This window comes from Condylura cristata, unplaced genomic scaffold (assembly GCF_000260355.1).
Source record: "Condylura cristata isolate star-nosed mole 26May11 unplaced genomic scaffold, ConCri1.0 scaffold00004, whole genome shotgun sequence".
Taxonomy (NCBI): Eukaryota; Metazoa; Chordata; class Mammalia; order Eulipotyphla; family Talpidae; genus Condylura; species Condylura cristata.
In genome coordinates, this window is record NW_004567105.1 from 2,582,754 (window position 1) to 2,600,061 (window position 17,308).

General features: G+C 64.1%; 1 protein-coding gene across 2 annotated transcripts; it reads left to right on the forward strand.

The window, feature by feature from the left end:
• The first annotated feature begins 519 nt into the window (after window positions 1-519).
• Window positions 520-17,084, forward strand: RANGAP1 (Ran GTPase activating protein 1). Of its 2 annotated transcripts, XM_004675635.2 has the most exons (16): window positions 520-742; window positions 2,519-2,668; window positions 4,841-4,968; window positions 6,667-6,726; window positions 8,116-8,295; window positions 9,661-9,795; window positions 10,163-10,321; window positions 11,137-11,250; window positions 11,531-11,630; window positions 11,708-11,792; window positions 12,498-12,666; window positions 13,341-13,460; window positions 14,225-14,327; window positions 15,036-15,124; window positions 15,251-15,372; window positions 16,218-17,084. In XM_004675635.2, exons 2-16 carry the CDS (start codon window positions 2,557-2,559, stop codon window positions 16,285-16,287), a joined length of 1,746 nt encoding a protein of 581 aa, XP_004675692.1. In that variant the 5' UTR covers window positions 520-742; window positions 2,519-2,556; the 3' UTR covers window positions 16,288-17,084. The 2 variants fall into 2 exon arrangements, with proteins under 2 accessions (XP_004675692.1, XP_012575900.1); XM_012720446.1 differs by lacking the exon at window positions 8,116-8,295.
• The last annotated feature ends 224 nt before the right edge of the window (window positions 17,085-17,308 follow it).

Here is a 17,308-nt window from a genome sequence, read left to right on the forward strand (position 1 = left end):
TGTTTCCCGCGACGAGATTAACTCTCAGGCCTGGGCGCGCGGCTTCTCTCACAGGGCTGACTCGCTCCCCTTTCCAGTGAGCCAGGAGGTTCCACCGCGCTTCCCACGTCACGTGACAAAGACCAGGCGCTCCCAGCAGGCAATGGGCACCTGGGAACGCCGACGCGCCCGGCCACGCCAATCTTCGTCAACAGAGTGACGTGTATGACCCTCTCCGGAAGGGCTGAGACCGCCCGCCGCAAGGCATTTGGGGAGTTGTAGTCTCCCTTGGGCTCGCGGCTACGCGCCACCCTGTGGTCTCCAGAGGAAGAGCGCGTGGAAGGGGGAGAGCCCGAGAGCGCCTCCGCCGGCGCTCTGCGCGCGGTGCATCACGGGAGCGGTAGTTCGCGGGCACGCTCCCGCCGCGGCCGCCGCAGGGAACAGGACTACCATACCCGGTAGGCCGCGCGCTCGGGGGGAAGGGGAAGCCGGCCCGGCCTCGAACAAATCAAATCGAAGGAAAGAAACTGCCGGCTTTCAAAATCCTCCTCCTCCGCCATCATCCGCCGCCGTGCAGGAGCAGGTGGTGTCGGGGACGCCAGGGGCGAGGACCGCCCGGAGAGCTGACGAGCCCGTGGGCGGGGCATCGGAACGGCCGGCCTCGGAGCGGCGACCCGGGCCTGACCCGCACCCTAACCAGTGCCCGCCCCGCCGGGCGGTCGCGCGCCCCGGTCGCCCCACGCGGCGGCGCCGCCCGTGTACGGTAGGATCGGGGTCCCTTTCATTTCGCCGTCACCTGCCGGGGGCGGGCGGGGGCGGCGCGGCCCTGGCACTGGGCGAGGACGGTGCGCCGCCTTCTGGGCCTCCTTCCTGCGCTCGGATGGGCCAGGGCGGAGGGCGGGGGGCGCTGGCCCCTCTCACGAGTGGGGAAACTGAGGCTCAGAGAGGGCGTGGCGGCCGCCCTGCTCGCAGCTGCCAGCGCTGCCGTCACCTGTGGCATCGGTATCACCTGCAGGGGTGCGAGCCCTGGAGACCCCAGCGGGGCGACCGCGCCGCCCGCCTGTCACCGCCGCCCGCGTCTGCCCGGCTGCCGCCGCCTCCCGCAGGCCCACCCCCGCCGAGGCCTGGCAGGCGCCGCAGCCCCGGGGATCGGCGTGAGTCACTGAGGCTTCGCCGAGCGACGGCCGGGCACCTACCGTGGCGCGGCGCCCCTGCCCGGGGGAGCCGGTTCGTGTTTATTTGCGTTGTCCCGGCTGCGCGCTGACCCCTTGAGACCTTGATCACATCGATTCACCGCTGCGCTGGGCTGTCACGGACTGTTGCGCGGCCCTGCCTGGCGCAGCCCCTCCCAGGGCCAGCCGCTGCATGCACAGGAGAGCCGCCGTCCCACCAGGTCGTAGCCCCTTGCCCGGTGGCTCTCCGTGTCACTCAGAAATGGCCAGGCCGGCTGAGGGCCCCAGTGGCCCACCCTCGCCCCGCCCTTGGGTGCCTTCCGCCACCGGAGCCCTTGCTTTCCTAGGGTGCTTGCCCCAGAAATCCGCATGGCCCCCTCAAGTCTTTGTTCTTTTCTGAAAATAGCTTCTATTTTGGCTTGAGTCGGACCTTGCTAAGTCCTTACCCCCTTCCCTGATCATTTCTGTTCTCATCACAGTGTAAGACATGCTGAGGTGGGCAGGGACGGCTCCACTCACTGCTCTCCGCCCCGGAGTGCTGTCCCAGGTGGTACCCAGTGTCTGTGGATGAGTGGTGGGCGCCTCCTCCCCCAGAATGTGTGTCTGATAAAGGTTTACAGAAGGAGAAGAGGGTGGGGAGCCCCTGTCTGAGCCCTGAGGACGCCTGTGGGGAGGGGAGGAGGCATGGAGGGTGGAGGAGTCTGTGGCACCTGCCCATGCTGCCCCCTGCGTCTCCTCTTGGTAGAAGGGGAGTGTCCTTTCTGCCAGTTTGCCGAGTTCCAGGCTGGACACCCTCTTCCAGTAACTGCCCCTGGTCTATTGTGATGAGGCTGTTGTCATGTGGAGACCCTTGGTCTCCTAGGAACCCCTGAACCCCAGCCACCCAGGTTGCCCAGTCTCCTAGCCAAGGCTCACAGCAGACTGACCCCGTGCCCCGCCCCAGAGTCATGCCAGCTTGGGCGGTGGGGCATACCCTGGAATGGATGGCCTGGATCCTGTAGCCATCTGTGTCCAGTTTGAGGGGTGGAGCCCTGAAACAGACAGCAGCCAGGATGACCAGGCAGGTGTGTGTGGGGGCAGGATCTTTGCAGCTGTGGTTCTGGGGCTCAGTTGCCTTTCACTGGGGGCTCAGAAAACAGGCAACTCACATGATTTTGCTAGGTGTCCCCGTGGGCCGCTGGGTAGACAGGAGGACTTGTGGGGACACAGAGACCCTTCGAAGGCCAAATACGATTTTCTTGTTACCTGCACTGCCTTTCAGCGGTTCCCTCCCCAATGGTGTTTTCACTTCTTCTGTGCTTTAGCTCTCGGGGGTCTTCATAGCAGGGAGAGGTGCAACCTCACTAATGGAACCTCGGCCTTACCAGTTTGCAGCTCTCCGACGGAGCCCACTGGCACGACCAACATGGCCTCTGAAGACATTGCCAAGCTGGCAGAGACGCTGGCCAAGACCCAGGTGGCCGGGGGACAGCTGAGTTTCAAGGGCAAGAGCCTCAAACTCAACACTGCAGAAGACGGTGAGTTCTGCCCTGGTGGCCCCGGGCAGCAAGGGAGTGTGACAGGGTGTACCCACTCTTCTTGGTTATCGGCTCCTTCAGTGCCCGCCTCACCAGCTCTGTCCTAGCAGCTCTGAGGTACCGGCGAGCCCCCCTAGCAGTGAGTCTCGAAGGTAATTTACCTGCCGTTTCATGGGTGTTGCGTGGTGACAGTTCAGGCTGGCAGGGGGACTGTTACCTCTTCGAGGGGGTGATGCTAGGCAGTGAAGGGCCACAGTGAGTGGCAGTTCCGACACAGCCCTTTTACTTCAGGCCCACCCACTCCTGTACCCCATGACTCCAAGCTGGTCTGGGAATACCTGTTGCCTGCCCTTGAGCTGAGGGTCATGGATCTGCATTAGGACAACATCCGGGCCCTCCTGGGAGGTTCTGGTCTGTGCAGCCTGGTGCCCCTGTGCGGGGAGGGTGCTCCTGTTTGTGTAAGGCACATGGACTGGAGAGAAGCAGACGCAGGCCCTAGCTTTCCACTTCTGGCAGGGGCACACTGGGCATTGGCCAACCTGGGTCCCCGGGCTTCGGGGAGTGAAGGCACTTATGTCAGTACTTGAAGGGCGGTGGAGGTTCCAGCCCAACCAGGGAAACTGGTCTCACCTCACCCTGTTGTTCAGGACGCAGGCAGGCTTCCTCCCTCGGGCTCAGGGCTTGAGTCCTGGGCTGCAGGGGGCGTGGTGACGCCCTTAACGTAACCATGCGGCCTCAGTGATGACAGCCTCGCTCCCTGAGCTTTGGTCGCTTTTGCTCCCCGCGAGAGCGGCTGTTTTATAAGTAAGGAAGAGGGACTTGGAGACTGCAGTGCCTGCCGCTCGTGCACTGGAGGCAGCAGGGCAGGCTTCGGGGGGCCAACTGCCCTTCTGTTCCTGTGCTTCTGAGTAGACAAGCGCCGTCAGGAGACGTGGTTCGCTATGACGTTATCTTCACTCAGCACTGCTGGGCGGAGGGTTCACTGTCCCGCAGGTGTTGTTCAGAATATCCTCACAAAAGCCCTGGAGCTAGGTGTCACCCCCATTTGCAGACTAGAAAGTAGGGGCCCAGGGAGGTGTAGGACCTGCCTGCGGCTTGGCCGCAGCTAGGGGAGCAGGGCTTCGGCAGGCTTGTCTGGCTCTGGGAGCCAGTGTGCGCCCCGCTTCCGGCCGCCTCTGAGGGCGCCACACCTGGACAGCAGCGAGGTCCCCCCTCTGCCTGCCACTGCGCCCCGCCATCCCTTGCCGGCCTCACCAGCTTTTTGTTTTGTTTCGTGTAACTTGGGCATTTGTGTTCAGATTGCCAATTGACATGCTCGTCAGTCTGCAGAGTCACTGAGGAAGGGAAAACCGTGACCCCACAGTCAGCTTCGGGGTGTGCTCTCCCTCTCCCCCTCTGTTCCGGCTGCCTCGGATTCTGGTGTATATTCTTTCTGGTCTTTCTCTCCCCCTAAGCATAGAGGGACTATGACTATGAATATGACTGCTTGTTTTTAAAAATAATGAGGATCATGTTATAGATACTTTTAAATGCTGCTTTAAACCTGACATATTGAGAACATTTTACTGAAGGCTGCGGGAAATCCGGGATCACTCATTGCCCTGCCACCTCCAAGAGGTGATTTCATCCTCCTAGGTCTTGTTGGGGGGGCGGAATACATACAGCATTTTACCAGTGTGATCAGCCCACACCGCCTCGTGTTTTCTGACCTGAGTAAGACACCTACTATGTAACATGCGTTTTTTTCATCCAGCACCTGTATCTCAGATGACTCAAGTGTCACACACGCGCCCCATGAACTAAATACTGGCAGCCTGGCCTCTGCTGAGTGCCATTTAGCTTGTTAGGGCTCCTCAGCATAACACAGTAAGGAGCCACACACGTCTGAGTCGCTCAGCCCGAAGGCTTCGTGCCAGAGTGCCCGGGGGCCTTCTGATCTGGGTGCCATGTCCCCGCTGGCCTGGTGCGGGCCTGCCCAGGGCCCCGCCTACCACGCCCCGAGCATGCCCGCCTCGGCAGCAGGTTGTCTTGCTCTTTGGCTCCCGGCCCTCTGGCGGCTGCCTGACTCACCTCTGTCAGCCTCTGGAGTCGTGAGTGGCACAGGGTGGCCGTGTTCGCGCCTGCGTGATGCCAGCGTCTAAGGCTAAGCTTCTGTTCTTTGGTCCCGAGCAGCCAAAGACGTGATTAAGGAGATTGAAGACTTCGAAGGCTTAGAGGCTCTGCGCCTGGAGGGCAACACGGTGGGCGTGGAGGCGGCCAGGGTCATCGCCAAGGCCCTGGAGAAGAAGGCGGAGCTGAAGGTGAGAGCTGCGCGCCCAACCCGGTGGGGCAACAGGCTTCCGCCCACACGGCCTGCCTGTGCCCGCAGCGTCCGGCCCTGGGCAGGCCCCTCCCCGCGTGAGGCCTCTGTGAGGGGCCTGCAGTACCAGACTCAGCAGTGGTATTAGGAGGTGAGGGCCTCATTCAGTAACATGGAGACAGCGGGAGCAGCAGAACAGGCAGGGTGCCTGTGACGCAGCGCCGGGCGCCGGCGGGGGAGCTCTGGCACTTACCTCCCAGCCCCCCTGTCGGGCAGGCCTGGCTCAGGCGCTGTGGCTGGAGGCAGCCTGCTAACTGCTCTGAGTTCTTTCTTAAGTTTACGTCCCGGGGTGCCCACCTCTTGGCCGACACAGACATTCTGGTTTGTCCCCAAGTGGGTTCCGCCAAGATACAGCCCTCCAGTGGCTCTGTCAGAAAATCGGGGTATCACATGTTCAAAATGTGGGATGCCAGCTCATCTCCTGAGAACCCCAGTGTATGTAAACTTGTCAAAACCCTGAAGACTCTGGGGGCGACCTGTTTTCCCCTGGAAGTGGTTCTAGGCCTGTGCTGTGCTCTCCTTGTGTCTGGAGTCCTCACAGTGACCTCAGGAACAGACTTTCTACACTGTAAGTCGAGGCCCGAGGCTTGAGGGAGTCAGTAGCGCAGTCTGGAAGCCTGAGCCAGGACTCCTGTGGCCCCTGCGCTTTCTGAAGGGCCAGACAGTCAGGGCCTGAGAAAAGGACGTGGAACCCCTCCGCACTGAGGGCCGTGGCTGGTCTACAGAGTGACCCTTATGTTTGTTTCCTCTGGAAGAGGATGGTCAGGCCGTGCTGTTTCTGCTCTCCTCTCCTTGACATGAGCTGGTGCTCCCTGCTGGAGAACTCGACCCTCCCCAGCTGCCTGCCGGGGGAGATGTTGCCGGGGCCTGTGGGCGGTGGGGGCTGAGCTTTGGCATCTCGGAGCCCGGCCCGAGCCCTAGCGCCGTGACCTGTTTGTGGTCTGGCTTTGCACTAAACTCAGCTATGGTCTGGGCTCCTCCAGGGAAGGCAGCCCAGGAAGGTGCCCTCCTGCGTCAGGGGCCAGCTGCAAGCTGTGTCCAGTGCCCACTGTACCCCCTTGAGGCCCAGCCCCTGGAGTCAGCCTCCTGCTGCTGTGCCAGGAGGGACCAGGGTGAGGGCAGGGCGGGTGCCCTGGGGTGTTCTGGGCACAGGAAAGATGCGAGATAAGAGGTTATCGGCCCAGTGCAGTGCTGGTCAGTCTTGGCAGCGGCGGCCCTGCGGTTGAAGAGGCTGTCATGCAGGGACTCCCTCGCTGCCGGGCCCCTGGCTTCTGCCCTCTGCATTTGCTAGCACCGGTCACCTGTCGCTGTGGCCAACACCACATCGGGGCAGGCTGGTTGGCTGCTGGGCTAGGAGACTGGTGTCACTGTCCTGGCGCTACTGCTGCTTTGCCAGGGCGCCCGCGGCCAGGCTTCCGCAGCCTGACTTACCTCCTGGAAAATCAGGGGCTAGGCAGATGAGGGGTCTTCCTGACTCTACTGAGCCCCCCGCGGCCCTGGGCCCTCCAGATCCCCCCAGCTTCTGGCTGAGAAGCCTGAACTAAGATCTCGTGCTCGGGAGACTATGACTTCAAGGTCAAGGTGCTGCCTGCAGGCTGCCTCCGAGGGCCTCACTAACTCCTCTCTTCTGCTCCCAAAGCGATGCCACTGGAGTGACATGTTCACGGGGAGACTGCGCTCCGAGATCCCTCCCGCCCTGGTGAGTGAGCAGGCGAGACTGCAGCCCTGGGACGTGTCTGGGGGCAGGGAGCGCCCAGGTGCTGATGGGGAGTCAGGTGCCGTGGCAGCCAAGGGTGTGGCCGGGAGTACAGGTTTGGCTTCCTGACTTGCACCCCTCTGGTCCTGGCACTTCCTGCCCGGCACCCTGAGGTCCTGGTCGCTGGCCTCGCCTCCCTCCTGCCTGTCCCTCCCCACCGCACTCTGGTTTGGCCCTCACCGTGGGCTTCCTCTGTTTTTCATTTCCCCATTCCCTGGCTCTGGTGCGTGTACGTGTGTGGGAGTGTGTGTGGCAGGGCACGCTGGGACAGTCTGTGGCTCATTTGGGCCTTGTTTGAAAGGCACCTCAGTGCAGCAGACATTTGAGCGCCACCCAGGGCACGCAGGCTTCTTTCCGGCCGCGGGCAGGGCTCTGGAGAGCGCAGAGCCAGCGGGCCTGGGGGCGCTCAGTCACGAGCGGTTCTCTCGCGTAACTGTGGGTAAGAGAATTTGAAGTTAGAAAAAAGGGTGAGTTGGATTTACTTGTTGGAGCCTTTTTTGTGCTTATTGTTCTTCTGAAATGTGAATGTTTGATTTCCTCAGGCTTTGAAGGAGTGAGTGTCCTTATCTCCATGAGTCTTAGGAAGGGGGAGTGCGGGAAGTGGGGTCGGGAGGCCTGGCATGCAGGAAGGGGGTGCAGCCATGGGGGTTGAAGGTGGGAGGTCAGGTGCCAGTTTACCAGGGCCCGGGCCCCCTCTGGGGCTTCCCCGTTAAGCCAGTGTTGTTGACTCGTGGCGGGGTGTGGGCACTGCTCAGCCACCCTGACTCCTCTCCCGGGCTCTCCTACAGAGCCTCTGCCCCATTTCTGCCCCAAGTCTTGAGCAAGCATTCTCTCCTTGCCCACTCTCTTGAGGGGCTGTAGGGATCCCCAATCCAGTAGTCCCAACATCTTCGTGCAAAGTCTGATCATGGATTGTAGCTTGGAAACAGGCCTCAGAACCCTGGAGGCATCAGGGGTGCCTCCCTCCCACACCCCAGTGTCGGTGGTGCCCCCGCTGCAGCAGCCTGCTTCTCCACCCCCACGTTCCACATGCTACCTCCTAAGTCCACTTCCCCGTTGCCTTTCCTGTGATGGCGTCACCTCACACCTGCTGCCTGATGCTTACCCAGACTGAGCCGACTTCCCTTCCCTGATGACCCCCCCACCTGGCCCAACCCCAGCTAAATTAGAGGCCCTCTGTGGGTTCTTCAGTGCTGGGTGTGCTTCTGTGAACACTTGTCCTGAAGTCGCCTGTCAGCCGCACCAGGCTGGGCGGCCCGTGCAGCTGGAGGCCAGCACAGAAGCAGCCCCCAGGAGCCGGTGAGGCTGTGAGCGCACTGCCTTTGTCCCCAGATCTCACTCGGGGAGGGACTCATCATGGCCGGGGCCCAGCTGGTGGAGCTGGACCTCAGTGACAATGCATTCGGGCCTGACGGCGTGCGAGGCTTCGAGGCCTTGCTCAAGAGCTCTGCCTGCTTCACCCTGCACGAACTCAAGCTCAACAACTGTGGCATGGGCATCGGTGGAGGCAAGGTGGGTGTGGCTCCCCCCCCATGTGTCCCTGCCACATTCGCCCCCATCTGCAGACCTGCCCTTGGCTGCCTCCTGGCAGGGAGGGTAGATCTGTTTTTCTCTTTAAATGAAAGGCCTCAAAGACTGCAGCCTGGAGTCTAGGAGTCTAGGAGGCCGGGGTTGCTAAGCAACCTCTCTAGCTCTGGCGTTGCCTTGGCAACACGGAGGCAGTAGTGGGTTTGTGCTCTGACCTGCCTGCGCTGCAAAATGTGGGCTCGGGGCATCATGAGACCTGCTGCACCCTCAGACCAGCTGGCAGAGCCGCTTGAGCACTGGGTGTGCTGAGGCGGGGGCCGAGAGCCCAGGGGAGGGACCCTCAGGCAGGCCGCGAGCTCGTGGCTCGCCCCCATCCTGGACTGGACCTGGCCTGGGCCGCCTCCCGTCCCACCAGCAAGTCAGGCTGCCCATGCAGACCCGGGAGGCAGCTGTTCATCCCGCCAGCCCACTCCTGTAGCCCGACACTGGGGAACCCCCCCCCCCCCCCACCCTGCCCCTTGCCTGAGCAAACGGCCCGGAAGGGCTGGCCTGGGGGCCGTCTGCCGTGTCTCACGTGTGTCGCCCTGGCTCCCCGCCCCCGCTGGAAGGGTGCTGCTGCCCCTGGATCACGTATCAGGGCCTGGTGGGGCTCAGCGACCGAGCTCCTGCCGGACTGACCGTGGGTGGCGGCTCCTGGCTGGCGCTCCGTCGGGTCTGGTCTGCGGAGGCGCCAGGGGCTGCTGAGGGTGCTCACCGCTAGCAGGCGTCCCGCCAGTGCTGGTTCCTTGCTCCCTGCTCCTGCTGCAGCCTCTGCCGTGGGCTCTCGTGCCACCTTCCGAGTTGGAACTCTGGTGCCGCTGGCACCACTGGGGTGGAAGCTCCCCCTTGGCACAAGACAGGACAAGTGGGGCGCTGGGCTTCACCCCTGGCCACAGAGGCCTGCGGGGTGTGGCAGCTGGGCAGCTGGGCTTGGTGCTGCGGCCTCCTCCCCAGCCCCGGTGCCGTGACGCAGCATGAAGAGAGCTGGGCTTCTGCCGCCCCCTTGGGATCATGGAAACTGCTCGTTCCCTCTGAACCTGAGTTTCTTCAGCTGGAAAATGGGGGTGGGGTGGTCTCCACCTGACAGCATGTGTGACAGTAAGGGGAGCCAACTGGAACCGAACCTCGGTCACCCCCTCATTGTGGTCTCTCCTGTCCCTCTGGCCTCGGTCCCCACATCCTTACATGAAGCTGAACCCCACAGACCGGTGGGGCACAGACAGAGTAAAGCAGTAGGTGATGATCTTTGTCCCTTTGCCCAACATGGTGTTGAAGAGCAGGGCCTGTCTGGGCCCTGGCCTTACCCCACAGATCCTGGCCACAGCTCTGACTGAATGTCATCGAAAGTCCAGTGCCCAAGGCAAGCCGCTGGCCCTGAAAGTCTTCGTGGCTGGCAGAAACCGTCTAGAGAATGATGGCGCCACTGCCTTGGCAGAAGCTTTTGGGGTGAGTGGTTCTGCCCCTCCCAGCCAGCAGGCCTGGATGTGTGCCAGCTCCGGAGCGCACCCTGCGGGCAGGGCCCCGCACGGGAATGGGCCACGGCCCCTGCAGCACTGCCTGGGAAGTTAGGGGGCTTGCCTGAGCGGGGAGTGGCGTCCGCGGGGCAGTGGGTGCTGACTGCTGCCGGGTGACCCCAGCCTGGGCCTGGGTTCTAGTGGGCAGGGCATGAGGCTGAGATCAGGGGCTTCTGTGGCCCAAACTGTGCTCTGGGATCCCCGCCCAGAGCGCTAGTAGACCAGTCCTCTGTGCTGGGGTGGCCCCTGCGGGCCTGGTGCCCAGCGCCTACGGCTCTGCTCTCCTTCCTTGCCCCCAGATCATCGGGACGCTGGAGGAGGTCCACATGCCCCAGAACGGGATCAACCACCCCGGCGTTACTGCCCTGGCGCAGGCCTTTGCCATCAATCCCCTGTTGCGGGTCATCAACCTGAATGACAACACCTTCACCGAGAAGGGCGCTGTGGCCATGGCCAAGGTGAGGAGGGTGCGGGAGCCACGACGGGCTGGCGTGTCCCCAGCCAGCCCATCCTCGGGCAGCTGAGGCCCTGCTCCTTCACGCCAGCTGCCTCCCTCGTCAGCCCGGCTGTCCACGCTGGGTTTGCTCTCCAGGGCTGTCTTCCTCGCTGACTGATGCATCCACATCACTGAGTCTCTCCACGCCCAGCCCTGTGCCCAGGGCGGCCCCCAGGCTTGTCAGAGGCTCTGCATTACAGGAGCCCAGTTGATGGCGGGGCTGGGGAGCAGGTTGGTGCCAGTGCAGGCCCCTGAATGCCCTGGCGGCCTGGGTGTTGGGGTTCACAGGAAGTCCACGTCAGGCTCAGGGCAGGCTTCCTGGGAGTGGCCACATTTTGTCACCTCGTATGGGAGAGGGGCACTCGCCTCTGCACAAAGAGGGTGGAGTATTTCAGTGAGGAGGGAGCACACAGGAAGACCCACGGGCGGGCGCCTGGCCCCGTCCTCCTGGTCTTGAGGCGTGCCGAGGGAAGGAGGAGATGGCGGGAGGACACACGACCTGGTGGCTTCGTGAGCGCCTCTTGGCTCTCCCGTGAGGATGGAGCTGGGAGGGTTCTTAAGCGGGGATGGGACTGGTCAGATGCTGCTTCGGGAAAAGGTTCTGGCTGAAACCCGGTGCAAGCAGGGTGCGGCGGCCAAAGGCCAGAAGAGCCAAGGGGTGCTGAGGAGGCTGGGCTGACGCGGAAGAGTCAAGGCGTGATGACTGACTCGGCCCGGCGATGGCTGTGGGCCCTGGGGTGAGATCTTCAGCCTCTCCTGGCCTTTTTTTCCTCGCAGACCCTGAAGATTCTGCGGCAGGTGGAGGTGATCAACTTCGGGGACTGCCTGGTGCGCTCCAAGGGTGCTGTGGCCATCGCAGAAGCTGTCCGTGGGGGCCTGCCCAAGCTGAAGGTGCCAAGCTGCCCTCAGGCCTAGGCCCCCGCAGCTGGGTGACTCTTAGGGGATGGGCCTGGGTTTGTGGCCCTGTGCTTCCATCTGTGCCCTGGTTTGGCGTGAGGCTTTCTGCTTCTCAGCCCCAGGGCCTTCATTTTGTAGGGGGAGGAGGGCACTAGCCGGGGCAGTCAGCGTGGCCGGCAGGCGGGGCCGGCCTCACCCTCGCTTGGGGAAACAACTCAGGGTAGGGCTTGGCCTCCCAGCCCACGTCTCAGCTGCCTCTCCGGTCTGTCTGTAGGAGCTGAACTTGTCATTCTGTGAAATCAAGAAAGATGCTGCTCTGGCCGTGGCTGAAGCCGTGGCGGACAAGTCGGAGCTGGAGAAGCTGGACCTCAATGGTGAGGGCGGGTGGCTGGGGCACGGCCCTGCTGGCTGGCGCTGATGCGAGTCCTGACCCCTCCTCCCCCATGAGCAGGCAACGCCCTGGGTGAAGAAGGCTGCGAGCAGTTGCAGGAGGTGCTGGAGGGCTTCACCATGGCCCAGGTGCTGGCGTCCCTCAGGTAAGGAGCTGGGGATGAGGCGCTGAAGCTGTTGTTCATGTCCTCGAGCCAGGCACTGCGCGAGGCTCGAAACAGGAGAACGAGACAGTTGCGGTTTCTGACTCACAGGGGACTTGGTTCCAGTGGGCGAGGGGTCAGGGTGAGACGGACTCTTGAAGCCCTATGTCCAGCAGCAGGACACTCGGGCAGAGTGGGTGGAGCCTGGAGAGCGGAGAGCTGGGCAGGCCTCGAAGGGCTCGCAGCAGATAAGAGGGACCTGCTGCCAACAGTGGGCCCAGGGCAGCGACAGAGTGGGCGAGTGGACGAGGCTTGGTTTTGAAATGAGAGAATGATTCTGGGAGAGACCGTCACGAGCGTGGGGACCCCAGGGTTTGCAGCGCCCGCGGGAAGGCGGGTCTCCTCCGTCTGGATGGGACTCGGGGCTGCCATCGGCACCGCCTCCCTCGGGCCTCCGCTCTCCGCCACTCACCTGTCACACCGGGGGTGCTGCTGCTGGGAACGGGCTGCCAAGGTGGGCCCAGAGGCCCAGAGCCCAGGGCAAGTGAAAGGCCCTGGGGCAGGTTTCTTGCGTGTCCTGGGTGATGGGGAGCACGTGACAGGCCCAGCGACCCGGGGCACCCACCTAGAGACAGCTGCGCCCCGCACATTGGGCCGTGAGCCGCAGACAGGGAGTCCCCGGCCGGCCTCAGCTGCTGCCCTCTGCAGTGATGATGAAGGGGAGGATGACGAGGAAGAGGACGACGACGAAGAGGAGGAGGACGAGGAGGAGGAGGACGAGGAGGAAGAGGGCGAGGAGGAAGAAGAGCCTCAGCAGCAAGGGCAAGGGGAGGCATCCAGTACACCATCCAGGAAGATTCTGGACCCTAACAGTGGGGTGAGTCCTTCGCGTGTGCCGGCCCCAAGCTCTGGCCCTGACGTGCAGACCCGAGCCGCCTTCACGGGAGGGCGGGCACGGAGCCACGTAGGCACAGAAGGTGGCCAGACACAGCTGTGCTGCGCGGGCCTCGGAGCAGCTCTTCCCACCCGGAGGCGGCACAGCCGCGGCTGGCACCCGAGGCTGGCACCCGAGGCTGGCACCCGAGGCTGCCACGCCTAAAGGAGCAGCTCACACACAGGCAAAGAGGACGTTTCTTGCTGCCCACGGTGGGCCGCCTTGGCGGTCTGCGGGGCCAGCCCCCACTCCGACACTGCCCGGCACCGTGACCCCACATGTCCTTGGTGTCCCTCGCTGGCCCGGAGGCGGGTCCCTCATGGGAGCGCTTGGGCATCCGGACGCGTTTGCACAGGCCGCCCCGGGCCACCCGTCCGCGCGGCTGCTGCCTGGCACGGGGAGGCAATGCAGCGGTGCCGTGTTCTGTGGGGTGTTTCGTCTTGAGGCCCCTCCGGTGCCCACCAGCGGCGAGGGCCCACCTAGCTGGCCAGGCTGTGCCAGTCCTGGGGAGGTGCCGGAGTTGGCGTCGGCCCCGCCGTGGGGAGCTGCATGAGGCGGGTGGGAGAATCCTCCCTCGGCCGTGATGTTGAGGGGCACGTGTCCGGTCCCCTGCGCAGGAGCCGGCTCCGGTGTTGTCCCCGCCGCCTCCCGTGGACGTGGCCACCTTCATGGCCTTCCCCTCCCCGGAGAAGCTGCTGCGCCTCGGGCCCAAGAGCTCTGTGCTGATCGCCCAGCAGGTAGCGCTTCCCAGGAGGCCGCGGGCCAGGCCGCCATCGTGAGGGGGGGCTGCAGTGTGGGGCTCCAAACGTGCGTGGTGTGACGGGTGCTGGCCACCCTCGGCCTGGACAGACGCCCGTGCCCGCCGACACCACACCCAGGCTGGAGCCTGGGCTTCTCCTGTGCACACCTCCAGGCGTCCCTCTGCGGGTTCAGAGCACCCCCTGCCCCTGCTGTCTGGCCAGAGCCCTGTGGGGATGCAGGGGGGCCACTCTTGCCCCCGCCTCTTGACCATCGGTTCCTTCTTCACTCCCTCATCCCCCAAGGGTGGTCGAGGCCCTTGCTGTAGGCTGCTCTCCCTTAACTGGGTGCCATCAGCCCTGTGACAGGTGGAACAGGGAGGCCTGGTCGCCTGTGCTCGGTGCCCTCCCCCTGGAGCGCTCTGGCTGCCCCCCTGCTCCTTGCTGCACAGCCAGACTGTGTGACATAAACACGCTGCCCCCCCCCCAAGTCTGCCCCTCACCTCTGCATCAGCGAAGCCCCCTTAGCCCGCACTGAGCCAGTCTCTGGGGTCTGCCTTGTCCTGCTTCTCTCTGAGCTGCTGAGTGGCAGAGCCTCTGGGCTTCTGAGTGCATCTGTGCCTGAGGAAGAGTGGGGGGCGCTAGGCCACTGGGGGCGTCTGTCAGCAACCGCCCTCCCCGCCAGAGGCCTCGCCTGCCAGCGCCTCTGTGGCAGCAGCAGCACCCAGGCCCTGCTGACTGGCCACTGTCTCCCGCGTCCTCAGACTGACACGTCTGACCCGGAGAAGGTGGTCTCGGCCTTCCTGAAGGTGTCCTCTGCGTTCAAGGACGAAGCCTCCGTGCGGACAGCAGTGCAGGACGCCGTGGGTAACGTGGGCTGGCCGGGCTCGGGTGACCTCTGCCCAGGCGGGGCGCAGCGGCAGGGATGATGACTGGGAGCCCCAGGGCTGTCCTGCAGCTGAGTCCAAGTGGAGTCTGACTGGGCAGTGTGGTGTGCCTGCTTCCTCCCGACAGTCCACAAGGCTTTGGGGGGACCTCTGCCTGCCCCGCACACCCCCAGTCCGGAGCCCTGTCAGGCCCTGCCGGCCTCCTGTTCTTGGTTCCTGACCCACTGGTGTGTGTCTGAACGGCCGGCGTGGCCCTGAGGGGAGCCAGGGCTGAAGGGAGGCAGAGCCAGAGGCAGGTGGGGAGGAGGAAGCCCGTGACGCCTTCTCAGGATCGGCTCCCTGGGGCCACGGACGCAGCCAGTGGGGACCCCAGGCTGCCCGAGAGCCCAGACCCACAGGCCTTTGTGGCAACAAGTCAGCCAAAATCGAGTGCAGCCCGGCACAGACGCGAAGGCCTGCGCTCCCTCCCAGTCGCCCCCTCAGCCTTGCTCTTGCCCGGCTGTGTGAGCCCCAAGCCCTTTTTAGATGAGCGGCCAGGGCGGGGAGGCTGGAGCGTCACGCCGTGCCCCCCGTCCCCGCGCCCGCGCCCACCTCCTGACAGGAGGCAGCATCTGGCTTTGTGCCGGGCCGCGTGACCCCCGGCTGAGACCAGCCCTTGCCATGACGCTCCTTTGATCCTGCTCTGCAGATGCTCTGATGAAGAAGGCCTTCAGCTCCTCGTCCTTCAACTCCAACGCCTTCCTCACCAGGCTCCTCGTCCACATGGGTCTGCTCAAGGTGCGCTGGGGGCAGCTGCGCCCCACCCGGGGCCTTCGCGTGACCTTCACCGTGGGGCTGTGGTGGAGCCTGGGGCCTCCAGGATCCTGACCTCTGCCCGCCTTCTGCCCTGTGCTCACCTTGCAGAGTGAAGACAAGATCAAGGCCATCGCCAACCTCTACGGCCCCCTGATGGCCCTGAACCACATGGTGCAGCAGGACTACTTCCCCAAGGCACTGGCCCCTCTGCTGCTGGCCTTTGTGACCAAGTGAGTGTGGCCACGCAGGCTCCCCAGGCCTCGCCTGGCTCCCCGCCTCTCTGCCTGTGCCCAGCTGAGGGCACAGCACTCGGCACTGTCTTTCCTGAGGTGGGGGAGATGCCCCATTTCCCCAATTAGGAGACGAGCACCTCGGTGAGGCTGCTGATGGAGGCGCTTATGTGGCCGCGTCTCGGGGCAACTTTGTCCATTCCCACAGCCACCTAGACCAATAGGAACTAGTCACGCTGGCCATCCCAAGCTGCAGGCCCTCTCTGTGGACAGCAAGTGTCCGAGTCATGGGGAAGCCGAGCCAATGTCCTCGGTCAGTGAAGAGCCTACAGAGCCAGTGGCCCTGAGAGATGCCAGGCCTCTGTTGCCCTCCCTGAGGCCCTGTGTGGCCCCAGCAGCCCCCATCAGACGTCGTCCCAGTGAGCCCAGCCTCGGGGACAGCAGGGCAGGCGGAGCAGAGTCCCTGCGCCGGCAACGTGTGCAAGGCCCGCTGCCATCAGTGCGGGCGCCACAGTCTGTCGCGGAAGTGAGGGGCACCTCGGCCCCCAGCAGCTAACTGGGGCCACATGAACAGTCCTCCTCGCCAGGGCGGCCCCCAGTCAGGGTCACAGAGCTGCAGCCTTAAGCGCCCACCACCCCAAGAGGCCTGGCTCCCTTTGTCTCTCTCCTGCCCCCTGCTCCCCTCCGCTCGCCCCCAGGCGCCTCCCCACCCTGCCAAGTCACTGTGAGCACTAGAAGTCTAGTGCCGTGTCAACAAACACAGGACCAGCCCGTCCTTCTCCTGAGCCCAGACCTCGCCCGCCTGGCGCTGAGCCCAGCCCCAACCCCGACCCTCTTCCCTGCAGGCCCAACGGCGCCCTGGAATCCTGCTCCTTTGCCCGCCACAACCTGCTGCAGACGCTGTACAAGGTCTAGATGCCAGCGGCCACTCCTGTCTCTGGGCCTGGACTCGGGAAGAGCCTCCCGTGAAGGACCCTGGCCAGAGGCAGGAAGGGTCTCTGTGAGGTCGTGCAGCACCCCCAGTCTGGTCAGCGTGGGGGGTGTGCCGAGGTGTGCTTGCTGCGGGGTTTGGGTTTCAGGGCCTCCTGCTGGCTCGCCTGGGCCTCGAAAGGCTCCCAGCTGCTCTGCCATTAAACTCTCCCCTTGAGGGCTCTGCTGATGTGCCTCAGGCTTGGCCCGGGGCTGCCCCGCCCCCACCTTGCCTTCCGCACACTCTGGGCTGCACCAGCTCTGGAGCTGCCTGCTGCTCCCCCCTGCCCTGTGGCCAGGCCATTTCCTGCCCTGCTGAGGCCTCTGCTTCCTGCCTCTACCATCCCCCACCTCTTTCCCTGCTGAACCCCTCTTGGCTAAAGGCAGAGACAGACCAAGTGATATGTGGGTGGTCAGCCAGGAGCAAGACCCTGGCACCCACGCCGTGTGGCCAGGAGAAGCCTGTGGGCAGACACCAGGGAGCCTGCGAGCAGGAGCTGCCTGGACAGTGCAGGATCTGGGTCCAGCAGGCCCTCCGAGGCTCAAGACCCCAGACTGGTCTCTCCCTGTGGGGGCCTCTAGGACTCCTGGACAGCCCGAGGGCGGGGTGGGGGGTTAGCGCCCTGCGACCTCCCCCTCTCCTCGCAGCCTTTGCTCCCCTGCGTGTTCTGTGTGCCTGGGCTGTGCCCAGGGCTTTACAAATAAAGTCGTATGGACACTGCAAGACCTGCCCTTGGAGTGGGCCTCTGTCGGCGAGGCCGTCTCCAGCAGAGCCCCTGTGCCAGCCTCATCTCACACAGCGCCAGGCCCGCCAGCTCCCCCCAGTAGTACCTGTTGATGGAGGCTGAGGTGGAAGCAGGCCAGCGGGGGTTGAGGGTAACAGGATCTTCCCTCGGGGTGCTGGAGGCTGGAGCCGGCCTGCTTCTGCTAGGCCCTGCCTCACTCTTGGCTCTGCTTCAGGCTGCTG